Source organism: Lipotes vexillifer, unplaced genomic scaffold (assembly GCF_000442215.2).
Source record: "Lipotes vexillifer unplaced genomic scaffold, Lipotes_vexillifer_v1.1 scaffold1693, whole genome shotgun sequence".
NCBI classification, from domain to species: Eukaryota; Metazoa; Chordata; class Mammalia; order Artiodactyla; family Lipotidae; genus Lipotes; species Lipotes vexillifer.
This window is the reverse complement of record NW_006782186.1, coordinates 766,767-787,477: the sequence shown is the minus strand read 5'-3', so window position 1 is coordinate 787,477 and position 20,711 is coordinate 766,767. Positions and strand designations below refer to the sequence as shown.

The following is a 20,711-nucleotide window of genomic DNA, read 5'->3' as shown; positions in this document are numbered from 1 at the left end:
CCTGCTGAAGAATTTCCTTTATTATTTCTTAAAGTATAAGACAGCTGATAATGAAATAACTTAGTTTTATGTGAAAGAGTCTCTTTGCAGTTCAGTTTGGGTAATTTCTGTTGACCTATCTTCAAGTTCAATGATTCTTTCCTCAGTTGTGTTGAATCTACCAATGAGTCTGTCAAAGGCATTCTTCAGCTCATTACTGTGTTTTTGGTTTACAGTCTATCCATTAGACTGTTTCTTACAGTTTCCACCACCTCTCAGCTGAAATTTACCATCTGTTCTTGTATGTTATCCACCTTTCCACAAAATTCTGAAGCATATTAACCATAGTTATTTTAAATACTCTCTCTGACAGTCCCAACATCTAAGTCATCTCTGAAGTCTTTTTCTGTTAATTTCTTCTCCTGTCAACCTTTTGTTGGTGGTGGTGGTGGTGGTAATGGTAGTGATGGTTTTTTGTTTTGGTTTGGTTTTGCTTTTTTTTTTTTTGGTCTCAAAAATTTTGATTTAATACTGAACATCATTTGCAGGGCAACAGAGAAAGAAAAAGACATGCTTATTCTTCTGTTAATTTGGAGGAATGAGTCAATACAATCAAACCGAGCTGGATTTGGGTTCCGTTGCTGCCATGATTACCTTCAGTGCATCACATTCTTCAAATTGCCTCTAATTTTTCCCTTTTGGGGGTGGTGGTGGCATTGGTGGTAATGGTGAAGATGGTCTGACAGAGGCGTTTTCTCAATGACACTATACTATTCCCAGATTTAGGTATTCCCTGTGAACCAGCACCTAAGTAAGGGTGTCTAACCATGCTCTTGCCTCTCCGCCTACAGTGACTTGTTATTCCGTGCTTTCTAGCCTGGCTGGGGAGGAAGGGAGGGAGCTCCTCTGTTGTCCTGGTTAAACCAGGCCATACTCTGTGTCCCTGGGTAGGGCTTTCTCAGTGATACTTTCCCTCCCCTAGGGATTGGTTGCCTTGAAATCTTAGTACTTGGATAGATTCAAGAAAAGTTGTAATTTTGTACATTATCCAGCTTTCTCTTGTTGTTAGTATGGAAGTGATGCTCCTTCCATCTTTCTACATCCCAGAGGCTGGAAGTCAAATCTGAGGATATTAATTTAAGTTTTTTTAAAGCTCTTCTCTGTGCTTTGTATTTTCTGTTTCTTTTAGGTCAGCTATTCTGTTTGTTCAACCTGGTCTAATTCATAGTGTTTTCCTCAAATATCTGATGACCCTTGGTTTTCCCTTTAAATCCATGAATAAGTGATTAGATTGGTTAGCATAAGTAACAATGCAGGTTTCCTTTGAAGCTATAAAGATTTATTTACATAAAAGGCTTCACCCCTGAATGGCAGCTCAGCGTTAAGTGGGCAGTTCTTGCTGACAATTAGCGTTCCTTCAAGGTATATATGCTGGGAGAAGGCAGTACCTTTACTTTAAATCACTATCAAATAAGGAGAAGTTTACTTTGGGATTATGTTACTTTAGGGTATTTCACTCTTAAGCAGAGCTGCCTTTCATGTCTTCCCTCTGGGTTGGTTGTAAAATTCCACAGTCAGGCTTTGCTCTACATTTCTATGCCAAAATCTCATACCACGGAACCAGGTCAGGAATCCATTATGTTTAGAAAGCAGTTGGAGCAAATGTTATAGGAAGTTACCCCAAATTCACAAAGGAAAGAAAATGGGCCAGGAGGCCCAGTTACCCTAATTATTGCTCCATCATTCCTGATTTCCATACCTGGGAATTGCAAGTTGAGGTATCTGAGAGCTCTACCAGAAACTCCCACTGCAGCCTTTTCCACTGTATTCCAGGTTGCAGTTTTCCTCTGCTCTAGTTTATTCATCAATACAATTCTATCTACTTTGTGTCTTTGAGAACTATGTCAAAAATCTTTGCTATTCCAATGGCACCCTCTTTTATTTTCACCATCACCAAGGACTTATTTTTTATGCATGTATCTTTATCATCATATCAATGAGTCATTGAGAGGGAGAGAAAGCAAATACATGGCTTGGTTTACCATACTTCTAAACTGCTTTCTGAAACCCTTGGCCCTATCCATGATACACCATGGCCCCTCTGTTCAGCAAGAACTCAAGTCAGACACTTTACTTTTAATAGCCAAATGTCAATGCTGTCTCCTATAAATTGAATAGCTGAAGAATATGAATCTTGTTTCAATCAACTAAACAAAACACAGACTCTTTAGGCTCCCTCTCACCGAGAGTTTGGTCTCAGACTGGCCAGTGGCCAGCTCCTGTCAAAATTACAGTTAAAACCAATAAATTGTCATTCTTCTGAGCTTTCTACATCAAGGCAGATGACCAAAAAGCAATATACTTCGACTATTTTAGTTTTTCTCCCCACAGAAATGCCTTTTCTGTACTATGATTTATGATGCTGCCGTTCTCAAGGGTTAATAGATATTTCTTGCTGTAACTTTTGCAAAAATTTGCAATTGACTGTATTTCATTATGATATCTAATATCTAGCACATAAGAAACTGCACGCTAAATTCCTCTTGGAATTTGGTGCCAAGAGAAGATTTTTTTCTCCCTAAAGAAATGATATACTTCCTTGTAACAGGCAAAGGGAAGCACTGATACCTTTCATAACTCTACACAATTGGCTTGACAGCTAAGAAGGTCAGAGTTAATTTAATGCTTAAAAACAACAGGCAGATCCTATGGGAGGAAGTGTACTATACTGGAAAGCCCATGGACTTAGGAATCAGAAAGATCTGGGTTAAATTTTACTTTCACGACTCTAAACAAGTGTTAACTTCTCTGAACTTCATTTTCCTCATCTGTAAAATGGGGATAATTTCACTTTTACTGAATATTTGCATTTTCTCAACCTGCTCCCGTGAAGCTCCAAGTAGAGAGAGAAAAGTACACAACCAGCCTGATTGATTTTACCTTAAAAATAACAACCACAAAGCACAAATAGGCACAACATCCAATAATCCTATTACAATTTCCTCCTTAGTCTGCTTTCTCATTCTTGGAGATGACTACTCCATACATTCCCCCCAATCCTTAAACCTCCTCTAAGTCCAATATATTAATTACCTTACCTCATAAACCTTGAAATAATAGAAGGATTTCTTCATAACCCTACCTACAACCTAATATGAAACTCGGCAGCCTCCATGCCATTTTCTTAGCCTTCTCCTCCTGTACAATGGATGAGGCGAATATCTTCGCTTACACTTTGAATTCCTTCTTCTCCAACCTCATGTCATGCTGCTACTCTCTTCCTAACAAATTATGTTCCAGCTACGGTGGCGTCCTTTCTAGCCTACAATACAGGCACTTCCTATGTCCAAGCCTTTTCACGTGCTGTTCCCATTGTTGTTACCCCAGCAATTCTTATCTTGCAAGACTGAGCTCCTCAAGCCATCCTTTTCTGAGCAATCTTTGTAAAAATGGTCTCCCATAGTTAACTTCTATCACCACAGCTTGTTTCTAGTCCTTCTCACAATCTGACATTTACTTTATTTGTTGGTTTCTTGTTTACTATCTTACCCATTAGGTAATTATCCAAAATTGGAAGTCTTGATTCTTCCCCTTTCCCCCTTTCCCCCAACATCTGCTTCTCCTCCAGTATTTGTTCTGATGAATGGTTAATTATCTGGCCAGTTGTCCAAACCAGAAATTGGAAACTATCTAAATCTTTCTCTCTCCTTCTCTCCTCCAATCCACTAAACCATTAACAGTAGAGTCCATCATTAAATATCTCTTGAACCCACACACTCCCTCCTCCCTTTACATTTCCAAACTGTTTAGATTTTAATTATGTACTGCTTAGATTACTATAATAACTTCTGTCATGACAATTCTCTACGCTTAACTCTTCAAAGAGAATTTTCTAAAACATACGTCTAATCTCCTATATTATAGTCATCAATACAGTTGTATCTACTTTTTGTCTTTGAGAAATTTGCTTAAGTTATTTCAATAGATCTCCAAACTTTATGACATAACTTCCTTTATGATTAGGTTGTTATTTACCTCTCTAGCCTCTCCTGGGGAACTTTACTCAAAGGTTAGCTGAGGCTTTACTGGAATTACCTGAAATTGTCTACTCTGCTTCCATGCCTCTGTATAGCTGTTCCCTCTACCTGGAAAGTCTCACCTTCCCTCCATAGCTATCTACTACATATTCTCCTAGACTCAGCTCAAGTGTCACCTCCTTTACATGGTGTTCTGATTTTCAGATGCTCATCTTCTGTGTTCCTACGGTACTCTCCATGTATTTCTGTCATATAACCATCACACCTGTCATTCTGTTTCTAACATCTTACACAATGCCTGGTTCCTTCTGTCTGCTCCATAAATGATGAATAAATGAACTGACAAAGGCACGCGTGTACATACACACATCAATGCCCTTCCCACATCCTTTACATGCCTTATGATCTCCTTTTACTTCTGTGTTAAAACATCTAATTGTAAATGTATTTTTTGTAAATGCTACTTCCAATGTTTTTGGGTAATAAGTAGAGAAAAAATGATGACAAACCAAAATAAAATTCTGTCCGGTGGCTTATTTCTACACACCTATACTTTCCATGGCAAATACAGGGGGAGATGGGGAGATTAAAATATGACAGTTTGGCTTTCTTACAATCCAATTAAGATATTACTGAAATAAATCATTACAAATATATGGAAAATGAATCATTCTGAAAAGAAAATCTGAGGTTTACTTAGAATCCACCTTTGCCTCCCCCACCACCAAGTTGTCTGTCTGTCTTTTACTGCCTTTCACAAGCTGCATACAGGCCAACAACTGAAAGTAAAGAAACTTTAATAAATCCCAGGGGAAAATTATCCTCAGGTCCCCAAAATTTTGAAAGGCAGATATTAATTTTGAAGGAAATTTGTTTAGGAATTCCTGTCAGATGGCTACAGGAAAATCAGAGCATGTATACAGACGAATAAAATTTAAATTTGCCGTCATTTGTAATAAATATATCTTGAATTATAAGGTTTGTGAGAACTAATTTTTCAACTTGTGACCTTATAACCTATGAAGAGAAAATTGTTACACAATGCTTAATAATGTCTTTGTAAGTTCAAATAGAAATCTATAACCTTTTGATAGAAGCTAAAGCACCAATTTAAATATATTGTGATCCTTCTTTTATCTGAGATGCAGGCCAAATAAGCATAATAATTTACTGACCAAGCAGAAGCTAAATAGAACAAACCATATTATCTATCACCTTAATTACTCAAATTTATTGCAAAATGACCATAATTATCATAACTGATGGAAACTTCATATAAATCATTTCTTCTTATTGTGGCAATAAAGGATCAAAACTTTTTATTCACTGAAATTACCAAGAGGAATCTCTCCCCAGATCTGAGCAATGAAATCTGACACTTCTGACCTCTTCTACACACAATGTCACTTACAGAATGAGTTTTTGCTCTTGCTTACCAAAACAGATCGAAGACTCTGTAAAATAGGAGTTGAGTATGGCTGATTAGAGAATTCCAATAGGTCATTCCCACCTAATGGAGGCTTTCCAGTTAACAAATGGCATCTATAGATACATTTGGGTCAGAGAATCTTCTTTTTTTTTTCTTTTCTTCTTTCATTGCTGGGAAATTTATCATTAGCATAAAACTTCAAAAAATAAAGAGATTCACCAAAAAAGGTGAAGAGATCCCTATCCTTTCTGTCAATCCTATCTCCTAAGATAACTAGAATCTCAGAGCTATAAGAAATCTTGACTATATAACTCAAAATTTTGTTCGGTTTGTCTGTGAAAAGGAAATTAGCCCCAAAAGTTGGATGATTTGCCTAAGGACAAACTGAGAGACAGATCTTTAATCTAGATCTCTTAGTTAAGATACAACCAAATCAAAGAAATCTTTGGAGAAAATTCACTTTACTCATCCTGTAATAAAAATGAATATAGCAGAACAAAGTTCTCCATATAAGTCCATAGGTAAAATGGAAAACTAGCAAACCATCAGTCAGTTTATCTATTAGACATATACCAGAGAAAGCAACAATGATTATTATGTTTAGTTAGAAACAAGACAGGCTTTGGAATGAAATAAATCAAAATCAGAATCTGGATCTGTTACTTATCTATGCAACCTTGAGAAATGTCTCTAAGCCCCAGTTTTCCTCATTTGGAAAAAGGGAGTAATAATTATTATCTCTTAGTACTATTTTAAGAATTAAATGATAATACCATAAGTGAAAAAAGATCTGGCATGCTACAGGATTTCAATAAAAATTACCTGCTTCCTAGGATTTATGTAGGATTCAGATTTTGCAAAGTTTTAGATAGTATGGAATAGTGAGAATTGCACAGAATTTGGAGACAAAAGGTCTGGATCTACATTCCAACTTTGCTCCTGTCTGTTTGTACCTCGCTAAGTCACTTACCTTCTCAGCATCTCATATATAAAATGAAGATAACAATACTTGCCATACTTAGCTTCAGGGATACTTTAAGGATCAAATATGATCATCTTTGTGCAAGCACTTTCTAACTATAAAGTACTACATAGATGTTATCATTAATATCAAGAAACTAATTGGATTAAAAAGTAGTTCCTTCCTACAAAGATTAGGGAACTCTGCTTTTATAAAGTTAACATCACTCCCCAGGCACCACTGAAGAGTTCTTAAATTTTATCAACATGTTTAAGTGTGTGTTCAGTTCTACTAAACACATTTCCTTAAGACCAATGTTTCATACCATTTTCTAAACCAAATTTCAAGCAAATTAACTTAGAGTGCTGCTTCTCATTTCAAAGATTTGGGGGTTGAGTTAGAGCAAAAGACCCTGTAAACCAATATATAATTAGTTAATGTGAAGGTTATTCGGCTTGAGACACTAATGAGGGGAAATCTGTTTTTTGAATTAAACATCATAACTAATTTATCTGCCAGAAATGAAAATATATACATTAATAAACATTAATGCTGAAAAGATCAGCCTGTGACCCAGCTGGAAGTTGCTGTAGACCACAAGTTGAGAACCACTGCCTTCCAGGAACGGGAAGGGGAAACTTACAGGTATGGAGTAACGAGGCCCCTCAGAGTTCTGTGGCCACCCAGCAAGTCAGAGACATGGATAGAAATTATCTTTTTGCCTCTTTGTGATAAATCATTCAGCCGCAATGAATTCTCATAAACAAAAATATAAAATATATAATAGGTACTAGTTTCTTCCAAATGTCTACACAAATTAATCCCTATGGCACTGCTATGAGCTGCTATCCTTACCACACAGATGTATAAAAAGATTCAGAAGTTAATTAGCTCCTTTATGGTCACTCAGAAAAATCAGTAGCAAAGACAAAATGTCACATATTACTGACTCTGTATCCTAACTGAGCTTTTGGGCTGAGAACCAAGTATGCAGATAAGCACCAAGTGTCAAAGAGAAGTCATGATATGTAAGAAGCCACCAGTAATATTTTTATTAGCAAATCATTTCACTACTGGCTAGCAAACACACTAAATCAAAGCTGCAAACGCAGTGACAAATACATTTTTCCCCTTCATGTTACCAATATCAGTGGCTCAAGTGCTTCTAAAATATTTTAACTTGGCTCAAGATTCATTAAATAGTACATTCATGTAAGCATACAAGAATGATGTTCAACACAAATGAACTTTTAATAGATAAGAATGAGTCCCTGGTAACCTAGCAGAATCACTATAAAGAACAGGGGTCCCTAACAAGTAGATTAGGATCTACTGGTACTGAAATATGGTTATCTGTATCTAGCCAACCCTTCTTCCCAACCCCTCAGATCTTACCACCACAGTATACAGAGATTCCCAATGGCAGAAAAGTACAGCCAATAGCAGCACTCTTTCTCCTGCTTAGATTTGAGCCCAAAGTGCCAACATTAGATCCTAACCCGCCCATGATTCTAAGAGTTCAGAGAAATATAAAATAATACTCATCTCAAAAAACATATATAAAAGTGGGATGAAAGCTCCTGAAGTACAAAGTCAGTGTTAAAAGCCAACAATTCTGACCCATTCTGGCAAATACATATTTAACTTGAGCATTACCAGCCTTTCTTTCCATGATAAAGTGGAGATACAAGAATGTGCTGAGTAATTCTGACTTGACTGTCAGAATTAAAACGGGTATTTACAAAATCCTATAATCTTCCTTTGCAGCACTGTTTGGTATCAGTAACTTTGAACACAGGCTCTGTCATAACTTGCTATGTGGCTTTGGGCCTCTGAAACTCAGTTTCCTCATCTATAAATTGGATAATAATATATGATATCTTTATTACTAGGGAGATAATAACAATACCTTTAATTCATAGGACAATTAGTAAGAACAAAATGAGATGAAGAATAGAAAACACATGACACTGCCTGGTGGCACTAATAAGCATTCTACAAATACGAGCAATTATTATTACACCTCAGTCTTTTAAATGGGATAGAAGTCACTGTTTAGAAGTTCACCTGTTTCAAGGCTGGTGATAGACTTCTTGGGACTTCCCTCTATCAGTATAAGAGGGAAAAACACAACTGGGAGCACAACTGAAGAACTATATCTCCCTATCTTTTTACCATATGCCAGAATAATATATATTCCATGGACTTTACACATCACACTACTGATAAAAAGGTGGTATCATACTGCGATTGAGTTTTGGAATCAATAGAAAGATTTTAACCACATCACCTGTCATTGGTTGTGTGAACTTCAGTAAGGTATTTACTGTCTCTGACTGTGACCTAGAGTTTCCTCAACTGTAAATGTAAATAATAATAGTACCTACCTAATAAAGTCACTGTGGTAATTAAATAACTCATATCATACCTGTAAGTATGATAACTGAAATACTGTAGCTATTATTATTTTTGCTTCTCTTATTAGAAAAAGGCAAAAGTCCCTAAACCCTCTAAAATCCTATAGTGTTTTCATTTTAAAAACTTATGGTCTTGAAAAAGATATGTAGACATACATGCTGCAGGTAGCAGGCAATCTGAGTATTATAAAACTTGATGGTACTTCCAAAGCACCAAAGAAATGTGTCTTTTCACAGAAGATGAGACCTCTTAGAAGAGATCTTATATGTACACCACAGCTATCTATTTATTTGGAGTCATTCTAACAGAGACTCTATGGAAATGGACTTTGCTCATAATATGTCATGATTTAAAATGGCATTATCCCAGACTCTCAGGTATAAATGTTAATATGCAATCTGTATTGGAACACGGATAGTTCTGACAATCACTGCCAAAGAATATACACTTTTTCTACAGTATTTCTCAGGACAATATCAGTTTTCCCAAATGAATACTAAGCTAGAAGCTACAGAAGTCTTCGTCCTTTAGCAGTGATGCCCATAACATTAGACTATGATTCATTCCTTCAACAAATATTTATTGAATGCTTACTATGCCCGAGGCACTATCCCAACCCTCAGTGATCTCACAGTCTAGAGGAAGAAACAAACTAACAACTACAATGCTATAATGGAAAAGCACAGGTGCTATGGAAACACACCAAAGGGAAGAGAGCCAGTGAAGATTTCCTGGAGAAAGCGCCAATTAACAGAGGCATAAATGCAAGTGAGACAGACTAAAGCAAATTTAAGTTTCTTTTAGTTCTAAAAGAACGTGAGTATGGCTAAAGCATTCAGATTGAGGTGGATCATAGGAGGCCATCTTCAGTCAGGAAGGACTTTATTTTAAAAAGTACAGAAGTTCAACAAGGTGTGATATAGGAATAAGACAGAAAGCATTTTGTTCCTATTTTTATAAGATCATTTCAATTTTACAACTCATCTGATCATCATACACATCCTTGCTACACAAAGTGTGCTCCACAGACCAGCAACATCAGCAGAACTTAGGAGCCTGTTAAAACTCAGCAGGATATCAACATAGTCATAAGTACTATTATTAACTTTATTTTAGAGATGAAGCCAAGTAACTGGACAAGGTTACACAGCTGGCAAATAATGAAGCCAGGCATGCATCAAAGCACTCTGAATCAAAACCTATCCCTTTAAATTTAAACTATATTTTTCTAAAATTACTGAAATGAAGTAAAATCACAGTTACAAAATTATTCTTTGAGTCTAACCTGTATTTCATACAGTGTAAAAATTTAAAACTTGTTAACTATGGCCTACTTTATTCACATTCCAAATACACTCCCAACACAATCGATTTTCTGTTTGCCATTACATGTCATTTATCTATCAATCTCAACTGTCTGAAATACACTGAAAAATAGGTAGACAGAAAAGGATGCATTGCAGATGAACTAAGGATAAAAGATTCATGCACTATATGTAATGCACATTACCTAGAAGAGAGCCTGTCAGAGCCTCACTCTGTGCTCATGCTCGCCGGGTGCCACGTAAGGCACTACACTGGGTACTAAGAAGGATACTAACATAAAAATGTAAAGTTTCTGCCCTCAAAGTCCAAACCAACTAATAAGTAAAACAAGCAACATCAAAAATACTATGGGGGGGACTTCCCTGGTGGTCCAGTGGGTAAGATTCTGCACTCCCAATGCAGGGGGGCCTCGGTTTGATCCCTGATCGGGGAACTAGATCCCACACGCATGCCACAACTAAGAGTCTGCATGTCGCAACTAAAGATCCCACGTGACGCAACTAAGACCCGGCAAAGCATAAATAAGTAAATAAATAAATAAATAAAATATTTTAAAAAATACTATGGGGTCACAGGAGGAGCAAGAAATCTCTGGGTGAGGGAGAAAAAAGCCTCTAAAGAGAGCTTGTATTTAAGTATGTCTTTGAAGGAGCAAAATAACTGAACCAAGTAGAGATGGGAAAAGCATATTCTCATAACAAGCACAGAGGTGAGAAAGCACAGGAAAAAGGCTTTTACTTCTGAATGATGGAATAACATACATCAGATTTACCCTCCCACTGTAAACAACTAAAAAATCATACAAAATTATACACGACAACAGTTTCAGGCACTGGATAATAGGCAGCCCAGGACAGTGGTTTCTGAGAGAAGGGAAACAAACAAGATGAGCCTTATACTCCTCCAGCTTACTGGGTGGGGAGTGTTTCTAGGCCACAATGCAGAGCGGGTAGACAAATTAGAGTCCCAGCAGTGTTCAGGAGACTCTTCTCTTCACACCATACACAAAAGTTAACCCCAAATAAATCACAGACATAAATCTAATAACTAAAATGATAACAAATTCTGGAAGAAAACAGGAGAAAATCTTAAGTGTCCTTGAGTTAAGCGAAGATTTCTACAAGACAAAGTTTATCTAAAAAGAAATGATGAATAAACTCAAAAGACATTATTAAGGAGAAAAATATGTAAAACATGTATCTGATAAATAACATGTATCTAGAGTATATAAAGAACTCTTAGACATCAATAATAAGATATTCTCAAACACTCCCAAAGGGAAAAAATTTTAAAAAGCAGCCAAAAAAGATCTAAACATTTCACCAGAGAAAAGATACAGATAACAGATAAGCACAGGAAAACATGTTCAACCTCATTCGTTATCAGAGAAATACAAATTAAAACCACAATGAGAAACAACCATACATCTACTAGGATGGCTAAAATGAAAAATGTTTGGATATGAAGTAAATGGAACTCTCATGCATTGCTAGTGGGAATGCCAAACAGCATAACAGTTTTATAAAGTTAAACACACTCTTACTATATACATTCAGCAAGCCTACCCCTAGTTATTTAACCAAGAGAATATGCCCACACAAGGGCTTCCACTCAAATATTTACAGCAACTTTGTTCACAATAACTCAGGACAGGAACCAAATCTAGTATACAGATAAATGTATAAACAAATTGTGTGTGTGTATTCCACACACACACAGTGGAATACTACTCAACAATAAAAAGAAATTCATTCCTGACACATGCAACCACATGGATAAATCCCAAAATCATTATGCTAAGTGAAAAAGAGCCAAATATAAAGAGTATATATTATATGATTCCATTTACATAAAATTCTATAAAAGGCAAATGATGTCAGAAAGCAGATCAGCAGTTGCCAGTGGTCAAAAGGTAGGGGAATGAATTGACTACAAATAGGAAAGGGGAAATTTTTAGTGTGATGGAAATGTCTTTCATTCACCATGGTGGCAGTCACTTGTCTGAATATATTAGTTAAACTTATTAAATTGTATATTTAAAATTGATTAATTTTATTGTATATAAATTATACCTCAAGTAAACAGATTTTTAGAAAGATAAAAAGACAAAGAAATGAATGCTCACATACTGAACTCTTAAAGATTCATTAAAAAATAGTAACACAAAATGACAAAATGAGGAAATGATGTTAAAAATGTAAACCACAAAAAAGTTTATAATAAAGCACCATACTTAACGGTGAAACACTGAAAGCTTTCTCCCTGAGACTAGAAATGAGACAAAGATATCCACTGTCACCACTTCTATTTAATATTATAATGGATGTACTAGACAGTGCAATCAGGCAAGAAAAAAAAAATTAAGGCATTAATTTTTCTCTCTTTTGTTTGGCTGTGTAGCGTGTGGGATCTTAGTTCCCCGACCAGGAACTGAACCCACCCCTCTGCAGTGGAAGTGCGGAGTCTTAACCACTGGACTGCCAGGGAAGTCCCTTAATGCATTAATATTAGGAAATAAATTAAAATGCCATTATTTGCAGGTGAACTGACTGTACACATAAAATTCAAAAGAATCTAACAACAATCAGAATTAATGAGTTCCTTGGATATACACACATAACTCGCAGATATCACGGGTCTGGCTCCAGACCACCACAACAAAGCAAATATTGTAATAAAGCAAGTCACATTATTTTTCTGGTTTTCTAGTATATATATATGTATAACTGACTCACTCTGTTATAAAGCAGAAACTAACACACCATTGTAAAGCAATTATACCCCAATAAAGATGTTAAAAAAAAAAAAAAAAAAAGTTACGTTTATACTATTCTGTAGTCTATTAAGTGTGCAATAGCATTATGTCTAAAAAACAAGGTGCATACCTTAATGAAAATATACTTTGTTACTAAAAAAAAAGTTAACCATCATCTGAGCCTTTGGAGAGTCATAATCTTTTTGCTGGTAGAGGGTCTTGCCTTGATGTTGATGACTGCTAATTGATCAGGGTGGTGGGTGCTGAAGGTTGGAGTGGCTATGGCCAATTTCTTTTTTTTTTTTTTTTTTTTTTTGCGGTACGCGGGCCTCTCACTGTTGTGGCCTCTCCCATTGCGGAGCACAGGCTCCAGATGTGCAGGCTCAGTGGCCATGGCTCACGGGCCCAGCCGCTCTGCGGCATGTGGGATCTTCCCGGACTGGGGCACGAACCCGCGTCCCCTGCATCAGCAGGCGGACTCTCAACCACTGCGCCACCAGGGAAGCCCTATGGCCAATTTCTTAAAACAAGACAGCAATAAAGTCGGCCACATAGATTGACTCTTCCTTTCACAATTTCTCTGTAGCATGCAGTGCTTGCTGTTTGTTAGCATTTTACCCACAGTAGAACTCCTTTCAAAACTGGAGTCAATCTTCTCTCAAGCCCTGCTGCTTTATCAACTAAGTTTATTTAATATTCTAAATCCTTTGTTGTTGTTTCAACAATCTTCACAGCATCTTCACCAGTAGTTTCCATCTCAAGAAACCACTTTCTTTGCTTTTCTGTAATAAGTAACTCCTTATCCGTTTAAGTTTATCATGAGCTTGTAGCATTTCAATCACATCTTCAGGCTCCACTTCTAATTCTAGTTCTCTTACTCTTTCCACCACATCTGCAGAGCTCTTGGGTGACCAGGTACACTATCAATGAGCAGTGATATTTTGAAAGAAATCTTTTCTCCTAAGCCGTAGGTCTCAACAGTGGGCATAAAATATTCGGTAAACTATGCTGTAAACAGAGGTGTGTGCTGCTATCCAGGCTTTCTTTTTCCATTTATAGAGCACAGGCAGAGTAGATTTAGCATAATTCTTAAGGGTCCTAGGATTTTGAGAATGGTAAATGAGCACTGGTTTTGACTTAAAGTCACCAGCTGCATTAGCCCCTAACAAGAGAGTCAGCCAGTCCTTTGAAGCTCTGAAGCCGGGCATCGACTTCTCCTCTTTAGCCATGAACATCTTAGATGGCATCTTCTTCCAGTATATGGCTGTTCTGTCTTCACTGCAACTCTGTTGTTTAGTGTAACCACCTTCATTCATTATCTAGCTGGATCTTCTAGATAACCTGTTGCAGCTTCTACGTCAGCACTTGCTGCTTCACCTTGCACTTCTATATTACTGAGAACGCCTCTTCTCTTAAACTTCACGGGCTAGTCTCTGCTAGCTTCAAACTTTTCTTCTGCAGCTTCTTCACCTCTCTCAGCCTTCATGGAATTGAAGAGTTAGGGCCTTGCTCTGGATTAGGCTTTGGCTTAAGGGAATGTTGTGGCTGATTTGATCTTCTATCCAGACCTTTAAAACTTTCTCCATATTAGCAATACAGCTATTTCACTTTTTTATCATCCATGTACTCAATGGAGTAGCACTTTTAATTTCCTTCAGGAACTTTTCTTTGCATTCACAAGTTGCCTGCTTGGCTCAAGAGCCTAGCTTTCAGCCTGTCTTGGCTTTCAAAATGTTTTCCTCACTAAGCTTAATCATTTGTATCTTTTGATTTCAAGTGAGAGACGTATGACACTTCCTTTCACTTGAACACTTAGAGATCACTGTAGGGTTATTAACTAACCTAATTTTGAAAATACTGTGGCTCAGGGAATAGGGAGGCCCCAGGAGTGGGAGAGAGACAGGGGAATGGCCAGTTAGTGCAACAGTCAGAACACACATGACGTTTATCGATTAAGTTCGTCGTCTTATATGGGCATGATTCGTGGTGCCCCAAAACAAGTACAATTGTACATCAAAGATGACTGGTCACAGATCACTATAACAAATACAATAATAATGTAAAAGTTTGAAGTATTGCAAGAATTAGCAAAATGTAACATAGAGACATGAAGTGAGCAAAAGCTATTGTAAAAATGGTACCAATAAGCTTTCTCAACACAAGAGTGTCACAAACCTTCAATTTAAAAAAAAAAAAAAAAAAAGCAATTATCTGCGAAGTGCAGTAAAGTGAAGTGCAATAAAATTAGGTATGCCTGTAAAATTATTATACAAAAATCAACTGTAATAAGCATGTTAGCCATTAGGAAAATGTGATTCAATACTACCATGTGAGGGACTTCCCTGGTGGTCCAGTGGTTAAGAATCCACCTTCCAATGCAAGGGACACGGGTTCGATCCCTGGTCGTGGAACTAAGATCCCATGTGTCAAGGGGCAACTAAGACTGCACACTCTAGACCCCATGCGCCACAACTACTGAGCCTGTGAGCCACAACTAGAGAGAAGCCCGCGTGCCACAACTAAGACCTGATGCAGCCAAAATAAATAAATAAATATTTTTTTAAAAAACTACCATGAGATACTACTTCACACTCATTAGGAAGGCTACAATAGTAAAGAGAGAAAATAACAAGTATTGGTGAGGACATGGAGAAACTAGCACCCTCATACATTGCTGGTGGGAAAGTAAAATGGTACAGTTGCTGTGAAAAGCAGCTGGCAATTGCTCAAAAAGTTAAACAGTTATCACATGATCTAGCAATTCTACCCTCAGGCATATTCAAGAAATAAAAACATACTTCCTTACAAAAACTTATATATGAATGTTCAAAGAAGCATTACTCATAATAGGCAAAAACTGGAAACAATCCAAATTTTCATCAACTGATGAATGGATAAATAAAACATAGTATATCCAAGTAACTGAATTTTATTTAAAAATAAAAGAAGTAATGACACATGCTACAACATGAATGAACCTTGAAACGTTACATTAAATGAAAAACGTTAGTCACAAAAGACCACATATTGTATGATTCCATTTACATAAATTGTCCAGAAAAGACAAATTTATAGAGACAGAAAATGAATCAGTGGTTGCTTAGGATTTATGAAAGGGGAAATTTGGAACAACTGTTTAATGGGTATGAATTTTCTTTTAGGAGGCACAATTAGACTGTGATCATTGTATAACCCTATAAATAAACCAAAAAAGACTGAATTATACACTTTAAAATGAACTGCATGGTATATGAATTAAATCTCAATAAAGCTGTTTAAAAAACTTTCTGTAATTTTCTTATCTTATGTCATAAGATAATTAGAATAGAATCAATTTAATTATAGTATAATTGAATTTAATTGTAAATATAATTAGCTTATAATAAATAAATAAATAAATAATCAATCACTGTGAGAGCTGCAGCTGCAGGGCCATTACCCTAACATTAGAATTGCTAATTTGTCTATAAAACTTCCAGGGAACATTTCTTTGCACATATAATAAAATCAATACTACTTAAAAAAAATCATTCATATTTCCATATACCAGCAACAAATAGAAAATAAAAGTTAAAGATAGTTATAACAGTTATCATAAAACATCAAAAATAGAAATATTGATAAATTCAGTGAATCATGGAAAACATCCATTTACTAACAACTACTTTATTTCAACAAGACTTTGTAAAAATGATCTAACAAACAAAGACATATACCATTTTCTTGGATTGGAAGACTCAATACTGTAAAGATGTCTATTAATCCCAATTGTGTTGGTAAATATATCAAATGTATTCCCAATCAAAATCCTAATAAGGTTTCTTTTCTGTGTAGAAGTTCACATGAAAATGCAAAAGGACAAGAATAACCTAGGTGATCTTGAAGAACAGCTAAGCTGAAGAACTTTAACAGAGAGCAAGACCAAATATAACATGAGAGAAATTAAAACAGTAAGATAAGGGCAAAAGAATAGAGTAACAGTTCAGTGAAACAGAACAGATGGTCTTGTAACAGACAAGTGTATGTTTACCTTATTTATGACAAAAGAGAAACAGCAGTGCAATGGGGAAAGGATGGTTTTCAATAAATGGTGCTGGGCCAACTGACTATACAAAAAGTGAGTCTTGACTCTTTCTTACCTTACATCAGACACAAAAAAAATCAATTCCTGATGAATTATAGATATAAATGTAAAAAGTTCAAGAGTAAACATTTAAAAGAAAATATGACATTAAAATAGACAAATATTTCTTAAACTAGACACAAAAGACCTTAAATAAAAAAGACAAGACTGATAAAATGGAACTTGTGTTCATGTAAAGGTATCACAAAAGGGTGAACTAGCAAGCCACAGAATGGGAGAATATATTTTCAATGCATATTCCAAACAAAGAAACCATATCCATAATATATAATCAAAATATAATATTACTCAAACCAATAGAAGTGGGGGGAGCAGCAAAAGACTTTTAACAGGTGCTTCAAAAGGAATGTATCCCAATCAGCAAGAAACATACAAAATAGTGTCCAACTTCGTTAGTCTTCAGGGAAATCAAAATTAAAATTGCAAGGAGACACTAACAACATACCCACCAGGAAGGCTAAAATACAAAAGACAGAAAGTACCAAACACTGACAAGGATGGAGGATACACTGCTGGATGGAGAAGAGGTAAATTGGCACAACTATTTTGGAAAACTTTTGGACACAACCTACTAAAGCTGAAGATATGCATATACTACGACTATGTGATTCTGCTTCTGGGTTTATATCTAAAAGAAATGCATTAAAAAACTTCTTTAAGAAACATGTACTATACCATTCACGGAAACATTACCTGTAACAGTCCCAAACTAGAAATTAATGAAATGCCAAAAGCAAGAATAAATAAATACATGTTCATTCAGTGTAATACTACTGGCAGCAAAAATAAACTAAGACTACATTACATTCAGGTAGGGATGAAACTTACAAACAAAATGTTGAACAAAAGCCAGCACATAAAATGTACATATTATATGGTTCTATGTGTATAAAGTTCAAAATTAGGCAAACCCCATCTATGGTATAGTGAGTCAAGGTAGTAGTTAGTCTGGCTAGAGATGCCATGAATGGAAGAGAACATGAAACTTCTGGGCTTCTGGGGTCCTTGTCTCTGTTTCTTGATGGAGATTCTGCTTATGCAGGTGTGTTCATTGTGAAAATGTGAAGTGTGTCTGTGTGTGTATACACTATACTATACATATTAACTTCAAAATACTTCAAATTTTTTTAAAAATTGTTTTAGTATATTTATACAAAGATGACTATTTGAGCCTATGGAGAAAAAGAAAGGAAAATTACTGAATGTGGAGGCTAGGCTGTTTGTATGGTGTTTTTACTCACCTTTGTCCTGTAATGCAATTTGTTCCTTATGCAGTAATGCCACCTCCCGTCCCAAAGCTTTCTTCTGTCTTTCCAGTTCATTTCGAAGCACCAAAATTTTTAATTGCAGGCACTCACTTTCTTTTTTCTAAATAATTAAAAGCACAGGTAAATTTATGAATATAAAAGTTATGCCTATGAATAACTGTGTACTCACAATATTTCAAAATGTGACTGGTTTAAAGCACTTTAATATTCATGTAACTTATAGATCTCTTGAGTAACTTAATTATCAGCACCTGTCATTTTAATGGAAAGAATACAGATGTAAGCAAAGAACAGAGTAGAAATAAAATCTCAAATCTGGGAACAGTTCTTTCTAAGAACCTAAAAGACACTATAAAATATCTCAGGCCTCCTTCCTAACACCACAATACAATAAGACACAAATTAATAATAAAAAAGAAATGGAGTTCTCAAAATGTTAAACATAGAATTACCTTAGGACCCAGCAATTCCACTTCTAGACATATGTGTATACCCAATAGAATAAAAAACATGTCCATACAAAAATGTGAATATGAATGTTCATAGTAGCATTATTCATAATAGCCAAACAATGAAATCAATCCAAATGTCCACCATCTGATGAATAGGTAAATAAAATGTGGTATATATACAATGGAATATTATTTGGCAATAACAAGAAATGAAGTACTGATATATACTACAACATGGATGAATCTTGAAAACATTATGCTAACTAAAAAAGAAGCCAGTTTTAAAAGGCCACAGACTCCATTTATATGAAATTACCAAAATAAGCAAATCCACAGAAACAAAAAGTAGATTTCCATCCTTACCAAGCTGAACATACGTGCTCTAATATTCCACAGATTTTGGAGAAAGCCAAGTAGGGACCTGGTGCTTTCATCCCTTCCAGACAGTAACTAACCAAGCCCCCTATGTCAGTGGATACCACAGGGGGAGCCTGCAGCCTCACTACAGATGTAACAAGATAACCTTCTCCCTTCCTGCTGGGTAATATCAGAGGAGGCCAAGTAGAGAGCCAGAACTTTCACTACTATGCAGTGCTCTTGAGACCACCTTACTCCCTATGTGGGCAGCTGGAACTCCCATTCCTAGTCAGCACTAACAAGCCCTCTTACACTCACACACAAACACCCCTCTGCCATGTGAGCATCAATGGAAGCTTCTTGGGGAACTTGGACTTCCACCCCAACCTGGCAGTAATGAGATGGTGCCTCTTCCTTCCACTACCAGAGGTGTCAGAGGAAGCCAGGTAAGATAGAAGGTTTAAATAAGATCCAGAGACTCATAACATAATACCCCAAATGTACAAGTTTCAATCAAAAATCACTCATCAGACCAAGAACCAGGAAGATATCAAAGTGAATAAAAAAGGATAATCAATAGATGCCAACACTTGAGACAAATAGACATGTTACAACTATCTGACAACGATCTAAGAGTAGCCATCACAAAAATGCTTCAATTGAAATTAAGAACCTATATGGGAATATCATCTAAAAAAGAGTAGATATATGCAAATGTATAACTGATTCACTTTGCTGTACAGTAGAAACTAAAACACTGTAAATCAACTATACTCCAATAAACATTAATTTAAAAAAAGAAATTAAGAACATGCTTGAAACAAAAATATAGAACTTCCTGACAAAAAAAACCCAGAAAATCTCAATAAAGAAAGTGAAGACCTAAAGAATTGAAATAAAAAACTCAATGAATGAGCTCAACAGCAGAACGTAGGAAACAGAGAAAAGAATCTTTAATCTGGAAGATAAAACAATAGAAACTACCCAATTTAAACAACAGAGATAAAAATGAACAGAGCCTCAGAAATCTGTGGAATGATAGCAAAAGATCTAGCACTTGTATAATCAAGTACCAGGAGGAAAGGAGAAAGTGGGCAGGAATGAAAAGTACTTGTAGTAAATAATGGCTAAAAACTTCCCAAATTAGGCAAAAGACATAAATCTACAGATTCAAGAAGTTAGTGAACTCCAAACAGAATAAATTAAATGGAAAAAAATCACAAAGTAAACAAAACCTAAAGCTGTGTTTTTGAAAAGGTCAGTAAGATTGATAAAATTCTAGCCAGGCTAACCAAGAAAGACAGAAATTACTAATATGAAGAATGAAAGAGGAGCCATCACAACTGATCTCATGGACATTAAAAGAATAATTAAAAATACTATAAATAACTCTATGCCCATAAATTTGGTAACTTAGATGAAATGGATCAATTCCTTGAAAGACAATCTACCAAAACTCACACTAGGAGAAACTGACAATCTGAATAGGCCTATATATATATATATATATATATATATATATATATATATATATATATATATAAGATAATATTTCTATATATATTTTTATATTTCACACTATATA

At 35.8% G+C, this 20,711-nt stretch overlaps 1 protein-coding gene across 2 annotated transcripts in view; it reads right to left on the bottom strand.

Moving 5' to 3' along the window:
- Window positions 1-20,711, bottom strand: part of UVRAG (UV radiation resistance associated) — a 315,389-nt gene that overhangs the window by 145,458 nt on the left and 149,220 nt on the right. For both annotated transcript variants that reach the window (XM_007455036.1, XM_007455037.1), the window contains one exon: window positions 18,291-18,417. In XM_007455036.1, coding sequence (XP_007455098.1) covers window positions 18,291-18,417 — 127 coding nt within the window. The remainder of the gene's footprint in view (window positions 1-18,290; window positions 18,418-20,711) is intronic.